Source organism: Topomyia yanbarensis, chromosome 2 (assembly GCF_030247195.1).
Source record: "Topomyia yanbarensis strain Yona2022 chromosome 2, ASM3024719v1, whole genome shotgun sequence".
Lineage (NCBI taxonomy): Eukaryota > Metazoa > Arthropoda > Insecta > Diptera > Culicidae > Topomyia > Topomyia yanbarensis.
The window spans coordinates 290,722,671-290,739,270 of record NC_080671.1 but is presented as its reverse complement, the minus strand read 5'-3'; the positions used below and the strand labels follow the sequence as shown (position 1 = coordinate 290,739,270).

The following is a 16,600-nucleotide window of genomic DNA, read 5'->3' as shown; positions in this document are numbered from 1 at the left end:
TTAAATGTGATCCATATAGAACTTAAGTTTGCATCAACTTAAATAGCATGTCATTCCTTATAAAAGACATGAGCAAAAATGTTAATTTTCAAATGGGCAGAACATGGCATAAAAGATTTTTTAGTTCAATAAAACATTTTTATTTGAATTTAAAAAATAGATCTTAACTTATAACTAAATATATTCTCTTAGAAGAAAGAACAAATTATTCCTATATATATATATATATATATATATATATATATATATATATATATATATATATATATATATATATATATATATATATATATATATATATATATATATATATATATATATATATATAAATCTTCTAAATATGCCATGCAAGCCTCGAATTAAATATTTCTGCAATTTTTTGTTTTTTTTTGCGCCATGTTTCCTCAATTCAATAAAAAAGTCAACTTGTCTTTAAGTGTTTTCACACTTAATGTTGCCGAAATTGTTAAAATTATTGGATTTCAAGGATTTAAGTTTTAATAAGCTGACACGTAACATTTATATGTCATGACAGTCAATCATACCACGTCACGTAGGACTCTTAAATTCTAAGTGCAATTTTATTAAAAGGCAAAAGGAAAATTCTTGAGTTCTCAACGTGGTTTGAAACTTAAATCTTATGTAGCGAATCTCTTCATAAAAAAGTGTACATTATTTACAGTGATGTTACGATTCACTTGAAATTTATTTGACGTGACAACATTATAATGTTGCCGCAATTGTTAAAAACATAGATTTCATGGGCAACGCATTTATTATTCAATACACTGACACTTCAAATTTAAATGTGATAACATTCAATCATGTCATAAGGATGGCACACTTAATTTTGAAGTGTAATTTTATTAAGGGTTAAATGGAAAGTTCTTGAATTCTCAATGTGGCTTGAAACTTAAATCTTGTTACGTTAGTTAAAATAATAGTCAAGTTTGATGATTCGGCAATATGTGTGTAATAAAATATTCAACCATCGACATGAGGGTGACACCGGCTGAACCAGACGAAGGAAATACTGAAGGGCTGGTGGCTTGAAAGGAACGGCGAGCAAAATATTGTCTTGAGAAAGCAGTTTGACAGCAGACAATTTCCGCTCAGGACAGACTTCACTTGGTTCTGACACGCGGAAGAAAGCAGATCGGGCGAGAATTTGGTGGTCGCAGATGCGACACGGGCACAATTCCTTTTTCGGGAGAAGATTTTGACGCGTGTGAAAAAACTCGTCGGAAAATTGTCGTCGCGAGTGAAACTTTCTCAGCAGTGACTGCTCGGACAATAGTGGTGACCCGTTCGGGAGGGAGCAGGCCAGAACTGTGACAAAAGTGCGTGCTAGTCTTCCCACGCAGCCGTCGGACAATCGGACCGAGCACGTACCACCACAACCTGAAGGAAAAGTGTCGCATCGGTCTGAGCGAGCAAGTGATTGTGTCGTGAGGGGGAGAACCGGATCACGAGCGACCTTCTCGGAGCATGGTCCGAATACGGTGAAGCACATCGAGAGCCGAAACGAGATACGACTGCCCGACCAGTCTGCACGGTGAAGGGCGAACCGCGTGGTCGACGGCAGCCATCGATTTGGAGCCAGACTGGAACACAGAGAACGTCACGTGGAGCGCCGGCATCCACGACATAATGAAGAAGGCCACGTCGTTCACCGAGTAAGTTCACCCTAGCCCTCTGGGCACCTTTTTATTTACACATATCATCATGACTGAATTCCGGCGTCCAGGGGCACGCACGTGAATGTACTTTTGGGCTACCGAGCAAAATTTATAACAATGGCGCCCAACAAAATGAACCAATTTTGTTTGTGATTTGTAAAATTCTAGAATTAGTTCGTAATTTGTAGCACAATTCTGTTGCATCGTAACACATTTTGTAGACCCTACCATTAAGTTAATTCTTGTTTAGTTGGCTAATTTAAGACCTTAAGGATCATGGATCCAGCAAGCCTGACGGAAGAAGAGATTTGTTACGAGTTGGCGTTGCGCCATGTAAACAATCTCGGAGCACTTCCTCGCAGAGCCAGAGCCGTTCGTTTGCGTGCTTTGATGCAGGAAGATGAAATTAAAGGTACTGTTTACGACAGTTCCACTCATGTCATGATACCGGGAGATAATATCAGTCAATGTCAATCTCGGGTACGTGAATTAGTATCGGAAGTAGAGGGAGCATTTAAACGGGGTGACCTTCCCGTCGTGCGCATGATACGATCGCGATTAATTCATTACCGCGAAAGATTGTCCATCGTAGAGCCGCCAAATAACTACATCGAGACACATGCAACGCTTTCACTATTAGTGCAGTTCTCGTTGGAAGACATAGATGAGGCGCTAGGAAGAACGAAGAAAAGTGTTAAACAAACAGTGAACAGTGATAGTGGCAGAAAAAGTCATACTGGTGCAATTCCTAAAGGAACGAACCAAACATCTACGTCAACCGAAGCAGACATTCGAGGATTCGACGAGAATGGAAACCCAGTGAACCTCTCGGAAAGCACGAATCAATCACTCCACTCAGTCCCACAACAATCAAGCAGCAGAAACATATCGGTAAATTCGTTAGCATCACTTCCGCTGCGCATGAACTCAACAATTCACCAAAGCGACAGGGGAGCAGAATCACTAGAATCACAACGCGCTAATCGAGGAAGAGACTCGCGCGTTCTAAGTCCACGAATAGTCTCAAACAACAGATACAGTGCACAGAAAGAGTTCAATCCGGGTGGACGAGGATTCAGCAGTTTTCCACCACCGCCTTATGAACCACCAAGAATAGATGCGAGCGAAGCCGATGCAAGAGCGGATTACTACCAGCTTCGAGATGAATTATTACGTCAAATGAACCGGCAAGGACAGGAATACTTTCCTAGGCCGCCTTTAGAAGAAAGAAGGACGCTGAAGGCGATTCACAATTGGCCGTTCCGATACAAAGGCGAAAAGGATGGCTCATCGTTGAATACATTTCTGCAGCGGGTGGAAACATTTGCAGCATCAGAGGCTGTTACGGATGACATATTGCTGCAAAATGTAAAACATCTGTTGATGGACGACGCCCTAAACTGGTACAGTAACATTTATGCGACGGGGGAGTTAGCAACTTGGGAAGAGTTCAAGCGTCTGATCAGGCACGAATTTCTGCCAGCTAGCTACGCTTACATCCTTAGAGCAGAGGCCTACCATCGCTTGCAGGGTGAAGAGGAACCCTTTAACAAATTTTACCAGGATATTACCACACTTTTCCAGTATGTAAGCCCTCCGATGAGCGACTTAGAGAAGCTGTTTATCATCAAAAAGAATATGAATTCGACATACGCACCAATAGCTGCATCACAACATTCCATCCGTTCACTGGTGCAGGCATGCAAGGAGTTGGACGAGCTCAGAAAACTTCAACAACAGCAACGCCGGTTTTCTCTCCCATATGGAGCCTTAATTGAACCTGCTTTAGCAACCCCAAATTCTGCGCAACGGTCACCAAAACCGCAACAGCAATTGCCGCGATTTGGAAGGGTTCACGCCTTGGAAACGGAGAATGGGTATAGCCATGAAGGAAACGGTTCACCATCGTCGCAATTCTCGGAAGTGGGACAACATTTACAGGAAGAAGAGAGGATGGAACACAAAATGGAAGCAATATTGCAGCAAGTGAATGCACTCAGACTAAGATTTGATCGACGAGAAGCTGCGGGAAGGCAGTCATTCAATTCACAGTGTCAAAACACTTCATCTGCTAATTCCAACAATAGGCAACAACTGCAGAATCCAGATGCAACGATCGCTCGAGCGCAACCTGCGGTGATAACATGCTGGAATTGTGATGAAGAAGGACACAGATTCATGGACTGTGCCAAACCGCAGGCAGTGCTATTCTGCTACCGCTGCGGCCAAAAGGGGTTCTCACTGCGAAGCTGTCCAACCTGTCGTCAACGATCGGAAAACGCACTGGCGGGGAACCAGTAACCGAGGGAATGGAGTCCTCGCCACAGTTAGATAAGCCCTCCACAGTTCCCGACCTAATCCAGATCAATTTCTTGATCATAAATCCTGAAAATGACAATAGACCTCATGCAGTGGTAGAAGTACTAAGCAAAGAGATTACCGGATTGCTTGATAGTGGCGCCAACTGCTCAATTTTAGGGGGCGAGTACGTAGAAATGGTGCAGGAGCTAAACTTGCAGAAGGAAGCACTAGTGGGAGGCATACGAACAGCAGACGGAACGGAGCACCGGATACAACCTTGTACCCGCCTTCCGATAGCCTATAACAACAAAAATGAGGTCATCTCGATGCTACTATTACCCACTCTACCAACATGTGTGATCTTTGGAATGAACTTCTGGAATGCATTCGGCATTAAGCCAGTTTGCTGTTCGTTAAATCTAGAAGTTGAGACACAAGAACATCCACCAGAAGAAAAAACCAAATTTCTGTCCGAGGTAGAAAAGCATCGATTAGAAGAAACCATAAGCCATTTCCCACAAGCGAAGCCCGGAAGACTTGGAAGGACAGATCTCTATGTCCATCGAATTGACGTTGGTGACGCGAGACCACGGAAACAACGCTACTACCCCATGTCCAAGTACGTGCTCGATGAGGTAAACAAGGAAATAGACCGAATGCTGGAGCTGGACGTGATAGAGGAGGCACTCTTCTCGCCGTGGAACAATCCCTTAGTAGCCGTGAAAAAGAAGACTGGACAATACCGTGTCTGCCTAGATGCTCGCCACCTAAACTCAATTATGGTAAATGAGGGGTATCCCATCCCGCAAATCTCGGCGATCATGAACAACCTCAGCGGATGTACCTACATCTCGGCAATCGACCTCAAGGATGCCTTCTGGCAATTACCCTTAGAAGCGAATTCTCGTCCAGTAACAGCGTTCACAGTGCCACAAAGAGGCCATTTTCAGTTCAAGGTGGTTCCGTTTGGTCTGTGTACGGCGAGTCAGGCCTTGGCACACCTTATGACCCATCTGTTTGCGGACATGGAGCCTCATGTCTTCCACTATCTCGATGACATTATCATCTGCTCACGTACGTTCGACGAGCACATCGAGATGCTGAAGAGAGTTGCGAAAAGATTGAGAGATGCTGGACTTACCATATCCTCTGAAAAATCAAAGTTCTGCCTGGAGGAGATGAAGTACCTGGGTTATGTTCTGAATCAAAACGGGTGGAACGTGGATCAGGAGAAAATCGAGAGCATAGTGCGCTTCCCAGTTCCACAGTGCAGAAAGGAGGTACAGCGGTGGCTAGGAATGTGCAATTGGTACCGCCGGTTCATAACCAACTTTTCCAGAATCGCAGTACCATTGACAGAGCTAACAAAGACCAAGACCAAATTCCGGTGGTCGAGAGAAGCCGAAGAAGCGTTCCTGAAACTCAAATCAGCACTCGTGTCAGCACCAGTTTTAGCGATGCCAGACCACACGAAGCCGTTCGCGATTGCGAGTGACGCAAGCGACATAGCTATTGGAGCGGTACTGACTCAGGAGACCGATGGACACGAGCACCCAATAGCCCAGAGATGCCAGATTTGCAGACAAGTCTGCAAATTCGCAGACTTTTAATTTAAGCTGCAGATTTCTTCGATGACGCAGATATTTGCAGATTTTTTAGTTTGGTTGCAGATATTTGCAGATTTTTTAGTTTGGTTGCAGATATTTACAGATTTTTGAATGAAAAGGCTTTTGATTACACTAGCTTTCCTAACATTTTTGTTCTTCCCAGACTTTTAAAATTATTATTGCAGACATTTGAAAAAAGTACCTGGCATCTCTGCAATAGCCTACTTCTCGCAAAAACTGTCAGCGTCAGAGCGGAAATATTCCGTAACCGAACGAGAGTGTCTGGCCGTAATCAGGGCGATTGAGAAATTCCGAGGCTACGTAGAAGGTACAAAATTCACGGTGCACTGTGACCACTCTGCACTATCCTATCTAAGGTCAATGAAGAACCCGACGGCACTCATGAGTCGCTGGATTCTGAGACTCAACGCCTTCGATTTCGACATAAAATACCGGAAGGGAGAGATTAACACGGTACCGGACGCGCTGTCCAGAATCGCAAATACGATGGTGTTTACGGCAGATGTTTCCATCGATCAGTGGTACCAGAAGTTACGGGAAAGAGTGCAGCAAGACAGCGATAAATTTCCGGATTTCCGCATAGCGAATCAAGATCTCTACAAGAACTGTAGCACCAAGAACGAGGAAGGTGCGCTGACACACAAATGGAAGAAGGTCGTACCGCTAAACCAGCGGGCAAAGGTAATTGCGAAATTTCACGATGCAACCTCGGGAGCGCATCTAGGATTCCAGAAAACATGGCAGAAGCTGCAAAATCACTTTTATTGGCCGAAAATGATGGAGGACGTCGCACGATACGTTAAAGGATGCACGACATGCAAGGCGAGCAAAGCACCAAACAGAATAATGATGCCGAATATGGGAGGTTCTAAGCTCGCTCGTGTACCATAGGAGCTTGTATCAATTGATTTTGTAGGCCCATTCACTCGTTCGCATGCCGGAAACACCGTAATGCTCGTCGTGGTGGACTGGGTAACAAAATACGTCATAGTGCACCCCATGAGATCAGCTGATTCGGTGAAAATGGTGGAGTTCCTAGAACAACACGTGTTCTTACGATACTCGCGCCCGCGGATCATTCTCTCAGATAATGGAAAGCAGTTTCTGTCGGCAGCCTTTAAGGCAGTGATCTCTAAGCACAACATCATCCATATGAAGACGGCATTTTACTGCCCAATGGTAAATAACGCCGAGAGGGTGAACGGAGTGTTAATCACGTGCATCCGAGCCCTACTAGATGAAGACCACCGCGGTTGGGACGAGAACCTACAGGCCATCGTAGCTGCCATCAACGGGGCAAAGCATGAAACCACTGGGGTTAGCCCGCATTACGCAAACTTTGGTAGAGAGCTAATATTGCACACCGATCTATACACGCAGCAGGATTTGAACACACCCGACGATCCCAAAGTGGCGCAGGACGTACGACTTTCAGCGATTCGCCGAATTCACGAATTCGTTATTCAACGCATAAAGAACAACCATGAGAAGACCAAGCAACGATACACACTAATTTTTGATTGCTGAGAATCAGCATAATTTTGCTGAATTTTGACGAGCTGAAATTTCAGCAAAACTTCCAGCAAAAAATGTTTCGCTGAAGACTCAGCAATTCGAAGCTGTCAAAATTTTAATTGGATTGCTGGAAGCACAGCAATTATTTTACTGTATGTTTCAGCAATCGGAATAAAAAAAAAATGACAGCACTTAACTGAAGTATCAGCTAAACGATATTCTTTAATGGATGTATCAGCAATAACAGTTTACTGAGCTCTCATCAAAAAATTCAAATGTATTGTCAGCGAAATTTCAATGAATTTGTTTTTCTTTTTAGTTTCCTTATAAAGATTAACAACTTTTTCTATTTAATTTTGTCGTTTATTCGCTCATCCAAGCTTTATGAGAAAATCATTGTTTGTTGTGGACATCTTTCCAATGTTGAAAACTTTTCCAGCAAAAAAGGTAAAAAAATGTACCAAGGACGGATCAAACTGAATATTAAAATAATAATATGACATAATCAGTATAAAAAAACCGCGCACGATATCATCGCCGACTGAGAATGCTCTTTTCCCAATGCATATATAGCATTCGCCTTCGCAGTACAATTGGGCTTTGATAAATAGAACTGGCAATTTTGATCCTTTGTAAGCTGCAGCGCATTGTACGATTTCGTCCTCTGGCTGAAAGGGAAAATCATAATTCGAAGGACATTTTATCTTATTTAAATTAAATACGTTTATCCATTCTATGATGCGTTCCAGAACGTTTGTTATTTGTTGCGAACCTTGAATAACACGTTTTGCTCCACGCGATGGATTCTTTTCTTTTATAATGACGAGTGACCGAATGAAACCTTTAACGCCATAAGGAATATTTTAGTAATGCATCGATTCAAAATATTACAAAAAGCTACCATTTATGACTAAAGTATGCAGATGTCCATGCTTTTGAAGTATTTTGGTTTCGATGATCTCCCATGTTTCACCAAAATTTACATTTACATCTGGAAACATTGCCACAAAATCCATAATAATCTGTGCATAAGAAACATAAGTTAAAAAAAACTCCAAAGAAATTACTTTTTGCCTTATCATACCAGTAGTCCATCAAACGCACCGGATAGTGGAAATGTCTGAAACATTTCGGTTAACCGCTCTTCCGGGTTTTGAATCTTCCTTATTCGGTTTCTAGAATTCATCGTTTTGTTCCAATCTTTTTTGATGATTTCCTGCAACGCATCTGATGGAACGATGTACTTTAGTTTTGCGATCTGAAAATTGCTCACTGATATTATGTTAATTTACTAAGATATTATATTCAGATTACGATTTCCTCGATATCCTCGTTTTCATCGTTATCATTTAGACCTTCCGGATTCTCTGCTTCTTGTACATTTGGATTATCGTTACGACTTTTAACTCGACGGACTTGCTTCTGGTGTTTTTTGACCAGATATTCAATGCGTGATTGTAGCTTTCCAGAATGTTTTCCTTCACCTCGAGCATCGGGGTAGAACCATAAACCCTGTAAACAATTGGAACCGTTAGTATATTTATAAAACACCGATTTGTTTTAAAATATACCTGTGCATGAGCTGCATCTTTGCACTTTAGCGAACTATATTTTTGTACCAGCGATTTGGCCACGATATTCTTGTAATGGGCATGAGGATGGCTGTAATGGAAATGAATTAATGCAACATTGAGAAAAGATTGTAGATAATAATAAGTAGCAATAGTAGATTTAAATGCAAAATTTTTTATGAACTTTCAATCAAGTTTCTCCTAAATCAGAATTCTACTCATAGCTTCTTTCTGTAATATTAAAATTTAAAGAAGGTAAATCCACAAATCTACCATTTCTGTGAAGAAATTATTAAACTAAACCTAATCGCATATATTCCGCATATGTTTATTTACTTTTCTCGATTGATCTGCTCAATAAGGTGTTTTTGGCTACACACTATTCGTCTCTCTACCTATACTCTCTGCATAGCTCAGCTTCTTGTCGGCACTCTGTTGGCAGCCTTACTCTGATAAATAAACGTCATAATATTTTGCCCGGCCAACAAATAGTTCGCATTTTCATCTATTTTTAAAGTGAAGTAGCTATGTTGCTTATACGATTTTTTTAATAATAAAGTTTGTTGTAGTCTAACTTGTTGATAGTTATCGTTGGATTTATTAACTATTGATAGCTATTATTGAATTTTTATCTGTTACCTGTGAATGACTATAATACTTACTATCCGAATCGAGTAATCAGATAGTCGCTTAGTACAGAAGTGATTACCTTAATAAGCTTGCTGTCCAAGGGACTGCTCTCTTTCAATAGTTCTATTATACGTTGTCCTTCCGGCGTTGCTTGAAATATTAAGTCAATGTCAAATTCCTGAAATGAACTATCATTAACAATCAATGGGACAAGTAGTGGTATGCAGTTATATTTACCTTTTCCATTGAGATTTCTTGTGTTTCGTGGTCTTGGAAAAGTTGTTCCTGTGTGGTATTATTATCATCTGAGTGATAGTTACTCGTGCTAGCAGCATTGTTACTCTCAATAATTTCTCGTTGCCTTTTCTGAATCTTTTTTCGTTGTCCGGTACTTAATTCCAATCGCGTGAAATCTCCGTCGTCGAGTGAAATGAATGTTTCCACATCATGTATGTCCTCTTTTACTGATTTGAAAGGTAACGTGAAATGATTGAAATTTATATATATATATATATATATATATATATATATATATATATATATATATATATATATATATATATATATATATATATATATATATATATATATATATATATATATATATATATATATATATATATATATATATATATATATATATATATATATATATATATATATATATATATATATATATATATATATATATATATATATATATATATATATAACTAAAATTACAACAATTATTTTTAGAAGTCGGCATTGTAAATCCTTCTGGATACAAAATTTGTATCGTCGTTGTACTTTTTCCAGAAGGCAAACGTGGTATGGCAATGGAAAGTTCCAAAATTTGTCAATCGCAATTCTGTAGTACTCTCCAACTGATAGGCTTGAAGAGTTTCTTCGTAATCTACTACTTCCCATATTTGAATTAAAAATTGAGGCGATTCATCGATAACTACAATCTCCTGGATCATTCCAAACGTAGGGTATTCGGCACAGTTGTCACCTTTAAGTGATACTACACAATTTATTCGAAAATGAACACCATTGTATATTACTCCTTTCGGGGAAAAACAGCGTGCATCGGGGTTGTATTCCACAAAAGCTGATTATTGCATATTTTCAATCAAGCACATTTTCCCTAATTTATATTGGATTTTATCTATGAATGGATGCTCAGCCAAACTCACTGCTTGAGCAAAAACTTGTCGTTTTGCCAAGCTTAAGCAAACGTTCTTGTAGTTTCGTGCTACATTCATTTGCGATTTAATATTTTTGTTTTTGCTTTCGAAGACTCGGCAGTCGAATTGTTCGAGCGACCCAACTTTTTTTATGCATTCGGGGTAATGAGTCAGATGATGCAGTTTATTAGGTCGTCGTTTAAATAGTGTAAAAAACATATTGTGGAATATCCTTACGCTTATTTCTAGTTCTGCTATGAGAAAATCAGGAATCGTTGGTGAAAATGCGATTCGTGTAATTGTGATGAGAACTCTTATAAGACTCATATGCTGGCAATCAGCTGAAACTTTGTGGCCGAATAAAAATGGAAATGCCCTTAAAAATAAAAGATATTGAGATGCGGTTTGCCTTAGTCTATGCGCGTTCGGTTGTAACAGCATCGCAGCTGTTATGTTTGGGGACGGCTTGTTATGCTTATCGCGGAACCCATAAGCAAATGATTTGAGTCGATGATTTATAAATTCAATGGTGAATTTTAGCTTTTTGTCTCGATAGTAACGAGCAAGGACAAGTTGAAGAGTGATTGGTATGACACCTTCTGCCAAGTCATGCATCACGTCGAATGCGTGGTTCCTTGTGACGTGGAATGAAGTTAATTCATTCAAAATACACCCAGTAGATTTTAATCCACACTCAGATGATGATATCTTCTTATTCCGTAATTTTTTAAGGTTTTTGTCATACCATTTGCGGTTTCGTAAGGGATATTCGCTTTGTGATGAGGTTTCTCGAAATTTGGATCGCACTATCGTACATTCACGACAAAAATAATTGGCTGATGGACTGAGAAATCCGAATACTTCATGAATTGCTAGTGTGTCTCCTGCCACTGCAATCACTGCCGCACGGATTTCATATTTAGTGCTACTGAAGTAAACCGTAACACCCTTCTCTAGTTTTTTCAAATCGTCTACTAGTGGAGCTAGAATCGCATTATATCCATGGTGTTTAGCATCAATCGATTTGGCGTAAATCAAAGGAAAAACTGCTTTCAAAGAAGAGTTATACTGCCTCTGCATATTTTGCACTTTAAAGTACATGGCTGAGATTTTGTTGTTGCCCGCCCTGGAACTAAGAGCGTTGCATGGTTCTGCATCGTCTTCATACAGTATTAGCCTGAGAGCTTGGGGATACTTTTGGAAGTACTCGCTGGTCTGGAAGCACGTTCCACAGGTGTAGGAATTGTATAGGTTTGATGTGGCTGAAACAGAAGGTGTATCTTCCAATGCGCGACGATTTTCGGGATCTCGAAGTAGCATTTTCAATGAGTCGATTATTGGGATATACTGGAAAGTGTCTTTCACCTAGAATTGAGCGAGAAGAAATTTTAGATTCTGTACACACAGGTCACTGGACCAAGTTTACCTTCACGGTTAACTCTGATCCATTCACCATTCGTTTAGTCTCTTTGTCTTTTAACATAATGGTTCTTGGATGTGGAATCGAACCAATAAGGCTATTAAGAAAATTTCGTTGGCGTGTTGGAGTGTTGACCTCTTTGAATATATCGTGCACGATAAGTCCATTGTGCAATTCAATTATTGCTTCCGATTCTAGATCAGGAATCATTTCGTGCAACAAATGATCCACACGCTCAGAGACAAAAGTATTAATTTGATCGATAATACTTTCACAAACCATCAATACGATTCTTAGTTTAGCCTCCGTGAACGAAACATCAGCTTTCAGTTTGCACACAGAAATGGCAGCAAACTTTCGGAGAGATTCTAACGTAATCCCTTTGGTCTCATCCTCAACTTGTTCAAGCCGAGTTGGTTCATCTACCATACTGTTATTTGCAGGGCTAATGCCAACACCAATTCCCTCCTCATCCAACAACAGAATATCGCCGTGCAGCGGCTGGCTGCCTGATGATAAAGGATGCTTCGTGATGATGTGTTGTCTCAAGTTAGAGAATTTCCTGTAACTAATTTTACAACCTCTTATCGTACAGGTGTAATGGATCAAACTTTTGTCGAAATCTTGGCGATCTGCATGAACTTTTACATGCCGCCTCAAACCTTCCACGTACCCTTCAATCAGTCTTTTGCAAAAAAACATACGATAACATCCGCCATCTTTCCGGCTTATATTATTAACCAGACCTGGAATTTACAAAAAAAAACATCACTTTTTACTTACCAAACAATTCCTGAATGTCACAATTGTCGAATTTAAGTGCGTCGACAATATCCTGCATAGCAGGTTCCATATTTAAACTGTTTTTCAGGCAATCCGAGTAACACTAAATGTTGAACTGCTCACAAGTGGATGAAAAACATCAATGACATTGATAAAATATTTCATCATTTTCCAGTAGAGCGTATACGATTGACTTGGACAGTTTATAGACTGGAAGTGTAAATTGCTGACATTCGGCAAATGAATTAGTTTTACTTAATACCAGCAAAATAAAATTCATTTGCTGATCTGTTAGCAAATCATGTATTGCTGAAAACGTTCCAGTTAAATATTTTGCTGAAACGAAAAATTTAAATTTGGTGTGTAAAATGCTTTTCCCTTTGCATGTAGAAATCGTTCATAAAAATTGACTATAGAATTTGTCGGCGCAGTAGAAATGAAACCACAAGTGTTTAGATATTTAGTATAGGTCCCTAGGGATCTGAAGAGTGTAGTGTAGTCGGGCTCAAAGAGCTTTTTGATACCCTTGGGTGGCATGAGGTAAAATGCTTTTCCCTTTGCATGTAGAAATCGTTTATAAAAAGTGACCAGGGAATTTGTCGGTGCAATAGAAATGAACTACCAAGTGTTTAGATATTTAGTATAGGTCCCTAGGGATCTAAAAAGTATAGTGTAGTCGGGCCCAAAGAGTTCTTTGATACCCTTGGGTGGCATAAGGTAAAATGCTTTTCCCTTTGCATGTAGAAATCGTTCATAAAAAGTGACCATAGAATTTGTCGGCGCGGTAGAAATGAAACCACAAGTGTTTAGATATTTAGTATAGGTCCCTAGGGATCTGAAGAGTGTAGTGTAGTCGGGCTCAAAGAGTTCTTTGATACCCTTGGGTGGCATAAGGTAAAATGCTTTTCCCTTTGCATGTAGAAATCGTTCATAAAAAGTGACCAGGGAATTTGTCGGCGCAGTAGAAATGAACTACCAAGTGTTTAGATATTTAGTATAGGTCTCTAGGGATCTAAAAAATATAGTGTAGTCGGGCCCAAAGAGCTCTTTGATACCCTTGGGTGGCATAAGGTAAAATGCTTTTCCCTTTGCATGTAGAAATCGTTCATAAAAAGTGACTCTAGAATTTGTCGGCGCAGTAGAAATGAAATCACAAGTGTTTAGATATTTAGTATAGGTCCCTAGGGATCTGAAAAGTATAGTGTAGTCGGGCCCAAAGAGCTCTTTGATACCCTTGGGTGGCATAAGGTAAAATGCTTTTCCCTTTGCATGTAGAAATCGTTCATAAAAACTGACCAGGGAATTTGTCGGCGCAGTAGAAATGAAATCATAAGTATTTAGATATTTAGTATAGGTCCCTAGGGATCTTAAAAGTATAGTGTAGTCGGGCCCAAAGAGCTCTTTGATACCCTTGGGTGGCATAAGGTAAAATGCTTTTCCCTTTGCATGTAGAAATCGTTCATAAAAAGTGACCATTGAATTTGTCGGCGCAGTAGAAATGAAATCGTAATTATTTAGATATTTCGTATGGGTCCCTAGGGATCTATAAAGTATAGTGTAGTCGGGCCCAAAGAGCTCTTTGATACCCTTGGGTGGCATAAGGTAAAATGCTTTTCCCTTTGCATGTGGAAATTGTTCATAAAAACTGACCAGGGAATTTGTCGGCGCAGTAGAAATGAACTACCAAGTATTTAGATATTTAGTATAGGTCCCTTGGGATCTTAAAAGTATAGTGTAGTCGGGCTCAAAGAGCTCTTTGATACCCTTGGGTGGCATAAGGTAAAATGCTTTTCCCTTTGCATGTAGAAATCGTTCATAAAAAGTGACTATAGAATTTGTCGGCGCAGTAGAAATGAAATCACAAGTATTTAGATATTTAGTATAGGTCCCTAGGGATCTGAAAAGTATGGTGTAGTCGGGCCCAAAGAGCTCTTTGATACCCTTTGGTGGCATAAGGTAAAATGCTTTTCCCTTTGCCTGTAGAAATCGTTCATAAAAATTGACTATAGAATTTGTCGGCGCAGTATTAATGAAACCACAAGTGTTTAGATATTTAGCATAGGTCCCTAGGGATCTGAAAAGTATGGTGTAGTCGGGTCCAAAGAGCTCTTTGATACCCTTGGGTGGCATAAGGTAAAATGCTTTTCCCTTTGCATGTAGAAATCGTTCATAAAAAGTGACCAGGGAATTTGTCGGCGCAGTAGAAATGAACTACCAAGTGTTTAGATATTTAGTATACGTCCATAGGGATCTAAACAGTATAGTGTAGTCGGGCCCAAAGAGCTCTTTGATACCCTTGGGTGGCATAAGGTAAAATGCTTTTCCCTTTGCATGTAGAAATCGTTCATAAAAAGTGACCATAGAATTTGTCGGCGCAGTAGAAATGAAATCATAAGTATTTAGATATTTCGTATGGGTCCCTAGGGATCTAAACAGTATAGTGTAGTCGGGCCCAAAGAGCTCTTTGATACCCTTGGGTGGCATAAGGTAAAATGCTTTTCCCTTTGCATGTAGAAATCGTTCATAAAAAGTGACCATTGAATTTAAAGGCACAGTAGAAATGAAATCATAAGTATTTAGATATTTCGTATGGGTCCCTAGGGATCTAAAAAGTATAGTGTAGTCGGGCCCAAAGAGCTCTTTGATACCCTTAGGTGGCATAAGGTAAAATGCTTTTCCCTTTGCATGTAGAAATCGTTCATAAAAACTGACCAGGGAATTTGTCGGCGCAGTAGAAATGAACTACCAAGTATTTAGATATTTAGTATAGGTCCCTTGGGATCTTAAAAGTATAGTGTAGTCGGGCTCAAAGAGCTCTTTGATACCCTTGGGTGGCATAAGATAAAATGCTTTTCCCTTTGCATGTAGAAATCGTTCATAAAAAGTGACTATAGAATTTGTCGGCGCAGTAGAAATGAAATCACAAGTATTTAGATATTTAGTATAGGTCTCTTGGGATCTGAAAAGTATAGTGTAGTCGGGCCCAAAGAGCTCTTTGATACCCTTGGGTGGCATAAGGTAAAATGCTTTTCCCTTTGCATGTAGAAATCGTTCATAAAAACTGACCAGGGAATTTGTCGGCGCAGTAGAAATGAAATCATAAGTATTTAGATATTTAGTATAGGTCCCTAGGGATCTTAAAAGTATAGTGTAGTCGGGCCCAAAGAGCTCTTTGATACCCTTTGGTGGCATAAGGTAAAATGCTTTTCCCTTTGCCTGTAGAAATCGTTCATATAAATTGACTATAGAATTTGTCGGCGCAGTAGAAATGAAAGCACAAGTGTTTAGATATTTAGCATAGGTCCCTAGGGATCTGAAAAGTATGGTGTAGTCGGGTCCAAAGAGCTCTTTGATACCCTTGGGTGGCATAAGGTAAATTGCTTTTCCCTTTGCATGTAGAAATCGTTCATAAAAATTGACTATAGAATTTGTCGGCGCAGTAGAAATGAAACCACAAGTGTTTAGATATTTAGTATAGGTCCCTAGGGATCTAAAAAGTATAGTGTAGTCGGGCCCAAAGAGCTCTTTGATACCCTTTGGTGGCATAAGGTAAAATGCTTTTCCCTTTGCCTGTAGAAATCGTTCATAAAAAGTGACTATAGAATTTGTCGGCGCAGTAGAAATGAAATCACAAGTATTTAGATATTTAGTATACGTCACTAGGGATCTGAAAAGTATGGTGTAGTCGGGCCCAAAGAGCTCTTTGATACCCTTGGGTGGCATAAGGTAAAATGCTTTTCCCTTTGCATGTAGAAATCGTTCATAAGAAGTGACCAGGGAATTTGTCGGCGCAGTAGAAATGAACTACCAAGTGTTTAGATATTTAGTATTGATCCCTAGGGATCTAAGAAGTATAGTGTAGTCGGGCCCAAAGAGTTCTTTGATACCCTTGGGTGGCATAAGG

The 16,600-nt window shown here is 39.9% G+C and overlaps 3 protein-coding genes across 3 annotated transcripts in view; 2 read left to right on the top strand and 1 right to left on the bottom strand.

Annotated features, from left to right (window-relative positions):
• The window catches only part of LOC131683259 (uncharacterized), a 116,590-nt gene that overhangs the window by 22,729 nt on the left and 77,261 nt on the right, over positions 1-16,600 (top strand). The gene's annotated exons all lie outside the window — the stretch shown is intronic.
• Positions 6,608-7,135, top strand: LOC131680426 (uncharacterized). The gene has a single exon (XM_058961141.1). It carries the CDS (start codon positions 6,608-6,610, stop codon positions 7,133-7,135), a length of 528 nt encoding a protein of 175 aa, XP_058817124.1.
• LOC131680425 (uncharacterized) lies at positions 7,495-12,766 on the bottom strand. Its single transcript, XM_058961140.1, has 11 exons — positions 12,697-12,766; positions 11,920-12,422; positions 11,309-11,858; positions 9,562-9,788; positions 9,357-9,502; positions 8,695-8,785; positions 8,438-8,635; positions 8,208-8,381; positions 8,025-8,145; positions 7,846-7,964; positions 7,495-7,791 (listed from the first exon to the last, which is right to left on the bottom strand). Exons 1-11 carry the CDS (start codon positions 12,764-12,766, stop codon positions 7,495-7,497), a joined length of 2,496 nt encoding a protein of 831 aa, XP_058817123.1.

Coding starts and splice junctions, on each gene's coding strand:
- LOC131680425 (XM_058961140.1), bottom strand. CDS start 12,766: ATGGAACCTGCTATGCAGGATATTGTCGACGCACTTAAATTCGACAAT. Junction 8,786..9,356: donor CTGATTACTCGATTCGGATA/GTAAGTATTATA, acceptor TTTCCATTACAG/CCATCCTCATGCCCATTACA. Junction 8,636..8,694: donor AAGATGCAGCTCATGCACAG/GTATATTTTAAA, acceptor AATTGTTTACAG/GGTTTATGGTTCTACCCCGA.
- LOC131680426 (XM_058961141.1), top strand. CDS start 6,608: ATGAGATCAGCTGATTCGGTGAAAATGGTGGAGTTCCTAGAACAACAC.